Genomic DNA, 12,232 nt, shown 5'->3' with positions numbered 1-12,232 from the left:
CAATAGAGGGCACCATAGCACAGATCATGAATGTCTTCAGTGAAGATTTGTAGGTTTTATTTATTTTTTTTCTTGTGGTAAGAGGTAAACAGACAATTAATTTTTTTTCCCTACATCCCAGTGCTAACCTTCCACACTCTATACACATGTGTATATATCATTATATTGGGTTCAGTAGACAGGGCATCCTTAGTTAGGATTAAGTGGTTTTGCATAGCTATATATTGTTCCCAACTGAACTAGTATATAATACACCTAATAAAATAATGTTGAGGAAAACCAGATTTCAACTGTGTCCAGTTCAAGTGAAAAACAGGATTTGCTTTGTTTAGTTTAAAGTTGTTTTGGGGGAAAGGAATAACTTTTGACTCATGTTGTAAATATCTTTTCAGACATTTCTTTAAAATTCTAGAGGCTGTTTTGTGCTCTTTTTATAAAGCCTTGAAAATTATATACATTTATGGAAGCTTATAAAGATGACATTTTATTGACCGTTTTACAAAGTACTCTTTATATTAAGCTTGAAGTTGATTTTCTGCTATTAGATTTATTGGTGGAAAATGTGGCACAAATATGACTAAGGTAAAAATAGAATTTAATATTATGACACTGGCAGTCACAACATTCTGTGAAATACAGTAAACCAGATATTCCTTAAAAAAAAAAAAAAAAAACTAGCTATGCTTACCGAACCAGATGGAAAAATACTTTCAAAATTTGGTATTTTTAACTGTGAGATAAAATACCTGAGAGTAAAAATTATGAATATGTTTAAAAATTTACTTTGCTCATTTAAAACCCATCCCCATGGAGCACAGTAGCATAAATTTAGCCAGCCAGTCAGAATGCCTTCCAGTAACCAAAACCGTGCCTAGCGGGGGTCCTATTTTTGCACTCCAGGCCCCTGTGGTTGTTCAGATCTGGTCTCCCTGGGCCCCGGGCCACTGGGCCACCGGCACATCCTCCCACGTCAGTATTGTGAGCTGGGTGTGTGCGGGCTGGGCTCCCTCTTGCTTTTCACCGTCATGTCCTCCAGATGGCAGCAGTAAGCAGAAAAGAAAACACTGGGAAATAATGAGTCTAATGTACAGTAAAATTGGAAATTGAATTATAGCTCAAGAAAAAGGACAGTAGCCTTGAGGTCCCAATCAGCCTGGACTCTGATCACTTTTGTTTGCTATACCCATGTGTTAGGTTACTAGCAAGTTAATAACCGCGCGTGAGCAGTTCAAGGCTCGGTAGAATTGCTTTAGACATGAAATAAAGCTAAAATGAATTTGTGTCCAATATCATTGGCATTAGTGCTCATTACTTTTGTGGTGTAATGCCTCAAACCATCTAAAATCAATTTTAAAGATTACCTATTATTTTATAAAGAAAATAAAACACATTTCCAACAGAAATAAAGCAGTGAGCGTAATCCTATGAGCAGTTACTTGTGCGTGGCTGGCAGGAAAACCACTGACAGGACATGGGAAACTCCGTGCAAACTTCACAGCGAACGCAAGTTAATATTAACGGGTTGTTGCCATATAAATCTTCTCTTGATTTGAAGTATTTAAAACAAGAGTGGTAAACATTTGTAAATGTAGAAAATAAATCTCAAAGAGCAGTAAAAGGGATTTACTACTTTACTACCTGTACTTGGTAAATTAATCTCTACCATGTGATTTGGTCATCTTCGGGGAGAAGCCAGGGCAGAGGACATGGAGGGGAGGGGGAAGTATTTAGCTGCTTTGCTGGAGATTTTGCCCTTTTAAAAGGCACAAAAGTTTAACTTTTCCTTTTAGTAGGCCAGTAAAAATATTTTCCCAAGCCACACTTGGGAAGCCTGTTGAGGCTAGATTTTTGGCTGTGATCCTATACACGTGTAGACTTTTGCCTTCTTGAGGAAACAACTCTTTTATTTTGGAGAAAAGGAAATCTTCTAGTGACCTTGGATTTTAAGTAAATTGACATGAATGGCCAAAAAAGATTTACTTTTCTAATTATTTGTGTAAAAATGCAGAATATAAGGGAAGGTTCGTTTGGTCTGAAATATATAATCTGTTTCATAGAGTTCTCTGTGCAAAATCCCATGTTGGACAAAATTATTCTCAGGTTTTCATGTTTTAGTTTTGTCCCCTCTGTCTGGTCTGAGTGCCTCATAATAGATCATTATTGAACTATTCATAGAGATCAAATGATCATATGTCAAGATTTTTCCTAAAAAGGTAAAACCAGTTTTTATTTAAAAATAAGGGTGTACATTGACTTAATTTCCTGTTCTGAGACACGCACTTCAGGGGGGGAAAAAGCCCACGTTTGGTGTTAATATAAATGTGAGCAGGTACAGATTTGCTGGAGTCATTTTTTAGTTTTCCATATAGTTCTGATGCACTGGTTGAAATCTGTACTCACTTTGTAAACTTTGACCTTGAATGTGGGAAGGCTAGTATGTACTTAGCACAAAATTATCGAATTTTAAGTGGATATATGGTAAAATCTGTTGGAGCAATTTTATTTGGTGGCTTATTTTAACAACATAGAAACACAGTGCCACAGAAGATTATGGAGATTTCTAGTCCATCTTAGGTTTTCAAAAAAAGCCACTTCTCAAATCAGCCCTTGTAAACATGTATATAAGCACACTTGTAAAGTTTTAAAATGTAAAACGTGCTGAGAGACGTATTGGCTTTTTAATACAGTTTTTAATAGTCGTTGAAAGTTTTGATGTTTCATGACAGCGTCGCCAATAAAGATCACAGAGCAGACCTACTGGTTGGCAGTAAAAAAAAATTTTTTTAAGTAGCATACATTTCTATGACTACAAGCAAAATCTTTCCGTAATTAATCCACATGGTCATAGCAGATGGTTAAATTGAAGAAATGCCCTTGAAGTTATTCTTTTAACAGATGTTCTTAACTATTAGCTTCGTGTTTTTACTCACCTAAATTTCCAAATAATTGAATACAACTTAACATATGCTTTCATCCTTTTAATAAGCAGAGTCTGTAATTGACACAAAGTTTGCCACAGTGGAGGGACGACTTCGGTGGCACCTTTCTAACGTTTTGTTCTCTCCCTACCCTCTAATCGTCTGTCCCTGACCACCTCTCATTGCTCCTCTCTGCTTTTGCCCAGGGTCCTGCAGAACGCACTCCTGCTCTCCGACAGCTGCCTCCACCTCTTCCTGCAGAGCCATCTGAGTTCGGAAGACATCGAGGCTTGCGTTTCCGGGCAGACTAAGTACTCCGTAGAAGACGCCATTCACAAGTTTGCCTTGATGAACAGACGTTTCCCCGAAGAAGATGAAGAAGGAAAAAAAGAGAACGATATAGATTACGATTCGGAAAGGTATTTCCTTGCATTTCGACGGGATGCGTATGTGTTTGTGTAACACAGAGTGCACATACACGTGTGTCTAGAGATATACACACACTTCACTTTTTTGTTGATGTAATACTAAGATAATGAAAAAATTAATTGACTGAGATTTTATTGAGCTGTGACAGCTCATCATAGCAGTCTTCACACACACCTCCACACTGAATTAATGAATGCAGTGGAAATTCAATTATCTGCATTCTGATTATGTGACTTTCATTTAGTCAGACTTGAATTATTCGCGTTTAAATTATCTAGCTAAAAAAATATCCAACTGCACTCCAAATGGCTAATTAAAAGTCCAAATTTCCTGTCTCTCTTTGTGACTGGAGATAATTAAAGTTCTCCTCTGTTACTCAGGCTTTGAGTGTGTTGTGAAAACCAATTTCCTCTTTTTATTATTTTCCCCCTCTCTTCTTTTCCAGTTCATCCTCTGGGTTTGGACACAGTAGTGATGACAGCAGTTCACACGGATGTAAAATGAGCACCGCTCCACAGGAATCCTGAAAAATAATTCCAATGTTACCATCTTAGGAAGAGCAAATGAGGTCCACTCATGGAGAAGAAAGCTTGCTAATAATATATCCTTACCTAAAGCTCACTGTCATGACATTAGGCATTTAAATTCTTGAAGATGTCAGGTTGTTTATTAGTGGCATTGTTATGTTGTCTTATTTAGGCTAAGCTTTTGTAAAAAGCGAAAAGGCCTGTGAATGCAAGTCCCCCTGAGAGGCAAACATTGTGGGTTAAAAACAAGATCCTGCCCTGGAATGAAACGATAGCTACGTTTAAACAAACCTACTTGGTTTTACTCAGTTTTAAAAGACAGCTATATAGGTAGCCTGCATTTAAAAATTCAGAGAGTGCATTCCTTGTTGTATCAGTGGGACAGTGTTCGCAGAAACGCGGCCTCTATGATCTTAACTGCTGTGAAGCCTGACAGCATAGGCCAGGCCGCCTCTCTCAAGACATGTGGCTGACGTCTTCTGGGCACCTCCCCTGCCCTGGGAGAGACACTTTGCTTTTGGGTGTTTGAGATTTTCTGAGACGTCTCACCTTTCCAGCACTTTATGTCACACTTAGATGGAAAGTGCATCTTATGAATAGAGACATGTTAAAATAATGTTGATATCTTATACAAAAACAGAAGTAGCGCTAGTCATGTTGCTTATATTTGCAATCTAGAGACGCAGAAATACATTTTCATGGTCCAGATTCACACATGGTTTCTGGAAACAAATAGTTTTCATTATCGTTGTGTGATTAGAATTTACGGGTTAACTATTTTCTGACTAAATGTGCAATTTCTTATCACTAGATAACTTCCAGTGTCAATGATGGTCACTTGTCACTTATTTTTAAGTTATAAGTGGGATCTTCTAAAAATTAGTAAGTTTATCAATAAATAGTCCCATAATTTTGAAAAGAATGTCAGCTTGCTAATTTAAGAATTCTTCATTTTTAAAAAGCCCTTTCTTTTAAGGCATCTGCCTGAGGACTGGTCATTTAATAAAATGTCTTCTTTTTTAGTGGCCCAAAGATAAAAGGTCTTAGATAAACTACACTGAACTTCAAATTTCAGATGAGGCAGCATTTTCTTGAGATAATTATCCAAGTTTCTTCTTCGTTGAATGGTACGAAATATCTCTGAAACCACTGGGAAGATATTTTTACGTAACTGGAATAACTTGTTGCTTTAATTAAATGTTACCTCACCTCATTTTATTTTAACTGGGAGTTTAAAAGTTACCATATTATTAAAAAGTCTTTGAAACACTCATAACTAAGAACAGAAAAAAATTCAATTTAAAATAAGAATGATCTTACTTTTTCCTTCTTCTTTTTGTTTGGTCCAGAGCATTATTGAGCTTTTGTGAATATTTTGATTTAGTATATCCTGTATCTTGTTACTTTATCATCTAAGACTCATTGTTTTAGTACAGGAGGAAAAAAGAGTTAGCAATTTCTTTTTCTCTTGCTAACATGTAAAGTTTGCCATCCAGTCATTTAAGAGCAATCCCTAGCTTCCTGGGCAATATGTATTTGAATTCACATTATTTCTGTTTTACAGCAGTTTTTGAAAAGCATGTAGTGTGCCACCGATTGTCATATTATTTTTAGATGATGTAACATAGCCATCAAAATTGATATTAAGTATGCCTAATACTGTGGTATGTAAACTTCACAAGATCATCGTTTTCACATTAAACATGAAAAAAATAAATTCAGTTTGTTGGATCACTTATTTTATACAAGAGGATATATTTCTTCTGACTTATACCTAAATTCAGTGTGTTTTTGAACAAGCCTTAAATTTTAATGAGAAGCTTTGGTAGGATTTGGTTTAAGAGTCACTATAGTTGTGCACATTTGAGGCTTTTAGCCTTGGTTTGGTGGTTATGATATCTAACCACTGGCTTCTTAAAACTGATTTTCTGGAGCTGAGATATTTAGGTGAACTTCAGCCCCCAGTGGCTTTTTGGCTTTTTTCTAGTCCCTTATATTTCTCTGGTGTATTTTTCTAAAGCTTTCTTTAGGAAAAGAACATAATTCCTAAGTAACTAAATTAAATAGATATTTATTTAAAACTATCTTTAATGGAACTTAAATGTAAGGAATTCTAATCTTGGATGCTTTATGATTTCACATACAGCAAAACTGTATTTCCTCCGTGGCTAATTCTGAAAGGACAAATGATTCACCTGTAAAGCCATTTTATGTGTTTTGTTTGAGAACTGATCTTATACATAACCCAGAGGTGTCGACAATGAAAGTCAACAACCTGTTACTTAGGGCTTTTTTAAAGTCTCACTTGGAAGAAAGTGATTTAGATGGCCAGTTAAAATTTCAAGTTTTAAAAATTACTGAGGAAAAACAGAAATGTTTATCTTTAAGTAGTTGTGACACTTAAGATATTAAGTATTTTGCGGGAGCTTTTCAAGTCTAATGCACATTTTATTGAATAATTAAATACAAACAAGTGATATGCCATAACCTGACTGTAGTAAGGTAAAAGAATAAAATTTCTTTTATGGCTATTAAGAACATAACCAAATTCATTTAGCCTAGGCACAATTACCGTTATATCCAACAGCAAACTGAATGCTCTTTCGAACTCAGTATTTTTTTTGGTGCCTTAAGGATACATCATTATTGAGCTACTGTGGTACAAATACGGTTTTCAGTATTTCAGCTATAAAAGAGAAGATCCTTTTCCATGAAAGGCCTCTACAGTTTTAAGACAAAAGCAACAAAACAAAAGCTTATTCTGTTTCTAAATAGTTTTTTTCTTAATATTTAAATTGCTTGGTCCTATGAATTCAATGTAGCATCTTTTCAATGGAGAAAACCATTTATTTCAACATAATTTTCTCTTTTTGTTTGGAATATAGACCTTTTCTCACTTTATTATATATAAACATAGTTTCAAAAAGAAATGCCATCAGAAATTAATTACCCCAGTTGGACATTCAAAGCATAGATACAATTTTCTTTGCAAATAAAGGTCATAAGACATTAATACACTGTAATAGAGGGAGTTCAAAAATTGTAGAAGTAAGCAACCATTTCTTCAAAATTTGAAATATTTACAAAAGATTTTGCCTCTGTTCTTTGCCAGATGCATCTCACAAACGAGTAACCATTGTCTCTTCAAGTCAGACACAATTGCTCTTCACTCTTGTTGGAAACTTTTTTAGATCATTCTTATAAACACCGCATTGGACACTAATTTATTTTAGCTGCGCAAACTCTGGTAGTGAATGATCCTTCTCTCTTTCTCTAAAATTCCGAAGACTTCTTTTCCAAAGATACCGAAGAGAAGAGGAAAAAAAAAAATTACTCTACGGTTTTCTGCTGAATGTCAACTCTAGTCTAACGACACTATGCAAATGGCTTATTATGCTAAAGAGGAAAATACCCTTTCTCTCCCACACAGAAGTGTAGATGCATCCCAAACCCCACACCGCTAGTCTTTGCTGCTGTGGAGGCACAGCACGGGCGTAACTTGTGGTTGTGTTTTTGTTAGTTTCTTACCTCCGGGTCTTCTTTATAGCTTTGCCCCCACCCCACTGGCGGTGGCGCTCCTGCCGCTGCACCCTCGGCCGCCCGTTGGCTGCGGCGCCTCGGCGGCTCGCGCACACTCCCCCGCGCCGCGTCCCGCACACGCGCGCTCCCGCCTCCTCCCGCCCCGGAGCTCCGCCGGCGGCGGCGGCGGCTGCTGCGGCGGCGACTGGGTGGCAGGTAGCGAGCCAGCCGGCCTCGGTCCGGTAACCCATGGCAACCGCCCTGGTAACCCATAGCAACTGCGCTGCGGAAAGAAAGGGGGGAAAAAAAAGAAAGAAAGAAAACCCGGTGGAGGGGGGCGGTGGGTGGCGAGAGGGAACAACAAACGCAAAAAGACAGCGATTTACAGCGGAGACCTGCAGCGCCCGCTCCCCTGCCCCACCTGCGGCCAACGTGGGCACCGCGAGGCCCCCTTCCCAATGTGAAAATGACAACTCGGGCTGCCTGAAAAATAATAAAAAAATGAGAATGGGGACCTCGCGGGGGTGGAGGGAGGTTGGTGTGGCAGGGAGCTTTGAATGGTAATGCCTCCCCCCCGCAACACACACCTCGCCCCGGGGCTCCGGGCTCAGTGGTCTCCTGGGGCCCCTGGGGTTTGTGAGCGCGCGTGGAGCCGCCACCCCGCCGCTCCGGTGGGTTTCGGGGCGGCTGGGTCGGGGTCGGCCGCGCCGGAGCCGGAGCCGAGGGAGGCGGCGGCGGCGCGTGGTTGCGCGGTCTAGACCCGAGTCTTTGTTCTGCAGATGGTCGCAGCGCTGCGGCCCCCCTGCCCGCCCCGGCCCGGCCCAGCCGGCCGGCGCAAGAGGGGACGACGGCTCGCTGCCCGGGCCTGGAGGCGGCTAGGCCTGGCGGGGCCGCGAGCGCCCGGGGGTCGCGGCGAGGGTGGGGCACAACCCGTGCGCTCCCGTGTGTGTTATCTGTGGCCGCACCGCACCCAGCAGTTAACCTCTTTCTTCTGCTTTCTCCCCAGGACCTTAAAGCCTGCCGGGCGGACGCGCCGTCGCCTGAACTCGCCGCCCCCCGTTTGGAGAGGGAGGGGACCGTCGCGCTTGGTGGCGGGACTGGGCCTCTGGGTAGAAGGGCGTGCCTCCGGGTCCAGAAACGGCCCTGGGTCGGAGTTTAATGTCTGTGTGTGCGGGGGAAAGGAGGGGGGGTGAGGAACAGGCGGGGAGACACCAGTGGGCCGCCTCTTTAGGCTGCAGTCTCAGAAGCGGGGCTGTTCGTCGCCTGGAAAAAAAAAAAAAAAAGCGCGCGGCCGGTGATATAACCCGGTGCAGGACCGCCGAAGGACAGAGGGGGGCGCTGCCGGGCCAGCGCCGTGGCGGCGGCTGACCACCCAAGAACGCGCCGCCTGGGGTCTGGCGAGTTGTCCGCCTGGTGGAGTGGTGTTAGGGGTTCCCGGTGGAAGGAACCTACGCCGCGCATAGATTTCCGTCCGTGTTTAGGAGTATCGTCTTCTTGCTCTAGTATTCGCAGAACCTCCCGGCCCTCAACGAGAAGATGACGCAGGAAGCATGGGGACTCGTTCCATCCAATACAGAGCACTTAAGCCCATGCAAGTCCATTTTATAAGAAAATGTACTGGAGTGAAGACCCGCCGCCCTAGGAAGGTGAAGTCCACAGTTCTAGGTCTAGTTCAAATGAGCTGTGATTCCAAACTCATTTTGATGTTTTAAAAAGAAAAACGTTTGACCCGGATGATTTTTGAACTCCTTGGATTTCTTAATCCTCAATGATTTTCCCTCTGTAGATGTGTACCAGTTACTAATCCAAATAGCAAAGCCATCAGCAACATCTTTTCTGAAGGCAAAGACCTACACAAGTGTAGCACACACTCCCTTGTACAACGTGTGTTCCTGAACAGGTGATTAGATCACCAGTGTCTTACCTAATTTTGCTGGTAGATAAGAAGAAATCTGGCTATGTAGAGAATCCTATTTTAATCTTTTATAAAGAAAAGAATCTTCCAAACGTATATTTTTGCTGCCACAGATTCTAGGGAAACTTGGTTTATTTTCACAAAATGCACGTCCTGAGTTCCACAGCCAGGGAAGCTCCTGGCACAGAGACGGTGTGAACCTTTTGAGGTAAAAAGGTGACTACTTGCATGCCTGGGGATTCGTTCAGTACCATCCCAGCCCTATGCATCGTGGTGTACTGGGAGCCCTCTGGTTTAATTTAATTTTTTTTTAACAAAAGCAATTACAGAAAAGTGCAAATTTAACGTGTGACATTTAACATTTTGCCGTGGCAGGCAGCCTCCACTTAAATGGGGCCTTTCTGCAGAACAACAGGAGCCAAAAGGCCTTGTGTCATGGAGTAATGTAAGACACAATCTGGCCTGCAAACGCACAATGAATCGGGAAGGATTTATGTAATTAATTGACCAGTCTTAACCTGTTATCGTGATGTAAGGAATTTGGAACTCATTAATTTGGGCTCTGACAGATTTCATATTAGAGCTGGCAAATATGGATTGAACCTCTTATTCTTGTAGCAGCTGGAATTTCCATGACAGTGAGGATTAGTGAAGAAGACCTATTGCTGGAGTCAAACTGCCTCTTTGTAATCAGTAGCCCTGTTCTGCATTAAAGGGATAATGAAAAAAAAAAAAAAGAAAAAAGAAAGAAAGAAAAAAAAAAGAGGTGTATTACCCGGCTGAAGAAGCAGAAGTGTTCACTCTGCTGGTATGTGTGTTGGGCTCCAGCATTTGCAGTAGGATGAAAACATTAATTTCAATCATAAAGTTAGATGGTTTCCTAAGCACCTTGAAAGAATGAGAAGGTAGAGGGGTCTCAGGGTCGGGTTTGGTATTGTTGTCAAAGTTAAAAGGGATGAAAAGACGGAGCCTTTGAATTTCCTCTATGTGAACACAGAGACTGTATGAAGAAGGATCTAGAAGTCCTCTGAGGGGCAAACGGTATTTCTTGTAATGTCATATCCGCAAATGAGCAATTCAGAGCCTTGAAGGAGAGCCTGGCTTTCTCAGGAGCCACTCACTGTCTTCTGCTCAGAGCTTTTTCGTGGGCCTCACAAAACCCAGGATTCACATAATGAGCCTTTCATTGATCATCTAATCTCTGTCCTCTTCACAGTATGTGATGTCTAGTGAATCACCCCTTTGGAAATACCTAATTTCTTTTTTGAGATTTCAAGAAAACCCAGTAGAAGCCCAACTTCCATTTTTCCCCCTTGACAATCAGAAAATTGCGAGGTTGAAAAAAGGGTCTCCAGATTAAACTAAATGTCTTTTCTTTTCCTTCCTTTCACAATACTTTTCCTCTATTGCTGGGCTATGTGATAAGGTTAATGCACCAACGGCTGTAGAGATCATTAATACAGGAAGATAAGCAAAGTTGCACATTTAAAACATTTTCAAGGTATCATTTGCCTCCTTCTACCGATAAAGAAGCCTTTGGTAACAAATACAGAAGCAAACACTGAATATTTAACTTTTGGACAGAAAGCCCAATTGATCTTTCCTAACACATTATTCTTCATAAATACTCTCCAAAGTTGGGCACTGCCTGCATTCTTTCACTTGTATATTGCCTTTAAAATTTTTTCATTCAAGCAAAACTTAAATTTTTATATAACGAATATTGTTATAATATAAATCTTTACAAAACAGAAAGATTTCCAGTCCTCCCTTTTTGTGCTGTCAGGATTCCAACTGAATTGCAAAGTAAAGCATTTTCTTTTTAGTCAATAATAATGGAATTTGATCTAGCAACAGAGGACTGGGTACAAAGATTTGTTTTCTGATTATCTTGTTAATGACTGATTTCTTCAGCTTTGGTTCCATTTAAATGAATGCATGAAGACAAACACTAGAAATTGGCATCAATATATTAATGTTATCCTTCTCATTGAGAAAGCAAGTAGTTGTTATTGGTATTATTATTTCAGTGGGAAGGCTGTGAAGATAAACAGTTGATATCAGCAAGACTTGGATAACTAATACAAACCATGACAAGAGCGATTAATAGTGTATATAAACACACTTCAAACTTGTATATATGATCTCAGCTCTCACCTACAGATTTCTTTGTATTTTTTTCAAGGGTAATTTGTAAGTTGACAATTACAAGGTTATCAACTCATGTGCTGTGTGTACTGTTTATGTATTGAAAGTATGGAATGGACATATTGAAGCATGATTTGTTAGGGAGAGTGATGACTGGAAGGAAGTCTAGTGAATGGAGTTCTGGCTCTGCCACTAGTACATACTCAAAGGTGGCCCCCAAGCCCTCTGGACAGCTGTTTCATCATCACCGCTATGAGAAGATTGAATACAGAATGCAGAATGTCTTTAAAGATGTTCATAAGGGTTGTTGTTTTTGTTGTTGTTGTTTTTAAAGGAAGTAGGTTGAAGGTTTCCACGGTCAGTTACATTTTAGACACACTGTGTCAAAATTTCACATTAATTTTTCTGCAGGATTTGTTAGTTCCTTTCATATATTAATATACACTGTGAATTTCTTAGATATTTGTGTGTAAGGGGGGCTACCGTGGGGATGCGGGCTTCTGTATGCAGTTTCCTTAAACTGGTTTGAAGAAGAGAAATCTAAAATTCTATGATTTTTGAGTCTGTAACACTTTGGACCTCTTCCCAGAATGAATAAGGGGCACCTGCTTTCACCCTCGGTGCTCCTGAGATAGGGTGTGAGAAATGTGTGACGATAACTAACTAAGAAGGATTCCCCTTCAGAGAGCCAGTTCTAGGAAGAGGCAGGGAGTGTGGTACTAATTTTAAATCTTAGTTTCACTGCTTGCAAGATAAGTGGCCAGGGAATAGGTCAC

The 12,232-nt window shown here is 40.5% G+C and overlaps 1 protein-coding gene across 3 annotated transcripts in view; it reads left to right on the top strand.

Moving 5' to 3' along the window:
- SNX10 (sorting nexin 10) overlaps nt 1-5,591 on the top strand; it is a 70,731-nt gene extending 65,140 nt beyond the window's left edge. For all 3 annotated transcript variants that reach the window (XM_032304769.1, XM_032304768.1, XM_032304770.1), the window contains 2 exons: nt 3,125-3,337; nt 3,793-5,591. In XM_032304769.1, coding sequence (XP_032160660.1) covers nt 3,125-3,337; nt 3,793-3,874 — 295 coding nt within the window. In that variant the 3' untranslated portion in view covers nt 3,875-5,591. The remainder of the gene's footprint in view (nt 1-3,124; nt 3,338-3,792) is intronic.
- Nucleotides 5,592-12,232: the final 6,641 nt, after the last annotated feature.

This window comes from Mustela erminea, chromosome 11, assembly GCF_009829155.1.
Source record: "Mustela erminea isolate mMusErm1 chromosome 11, mMusErm1.Pri, whole genome shotgun sequence".
NCBI lineage: Eukaryota > Metazoa > Chordata > Mammalia > Carnivora > Mustelidae > Mustela > Mustela erminea.
This window is presented reverse-complemented; position numbering and strand designations above follow the sequence as displayed.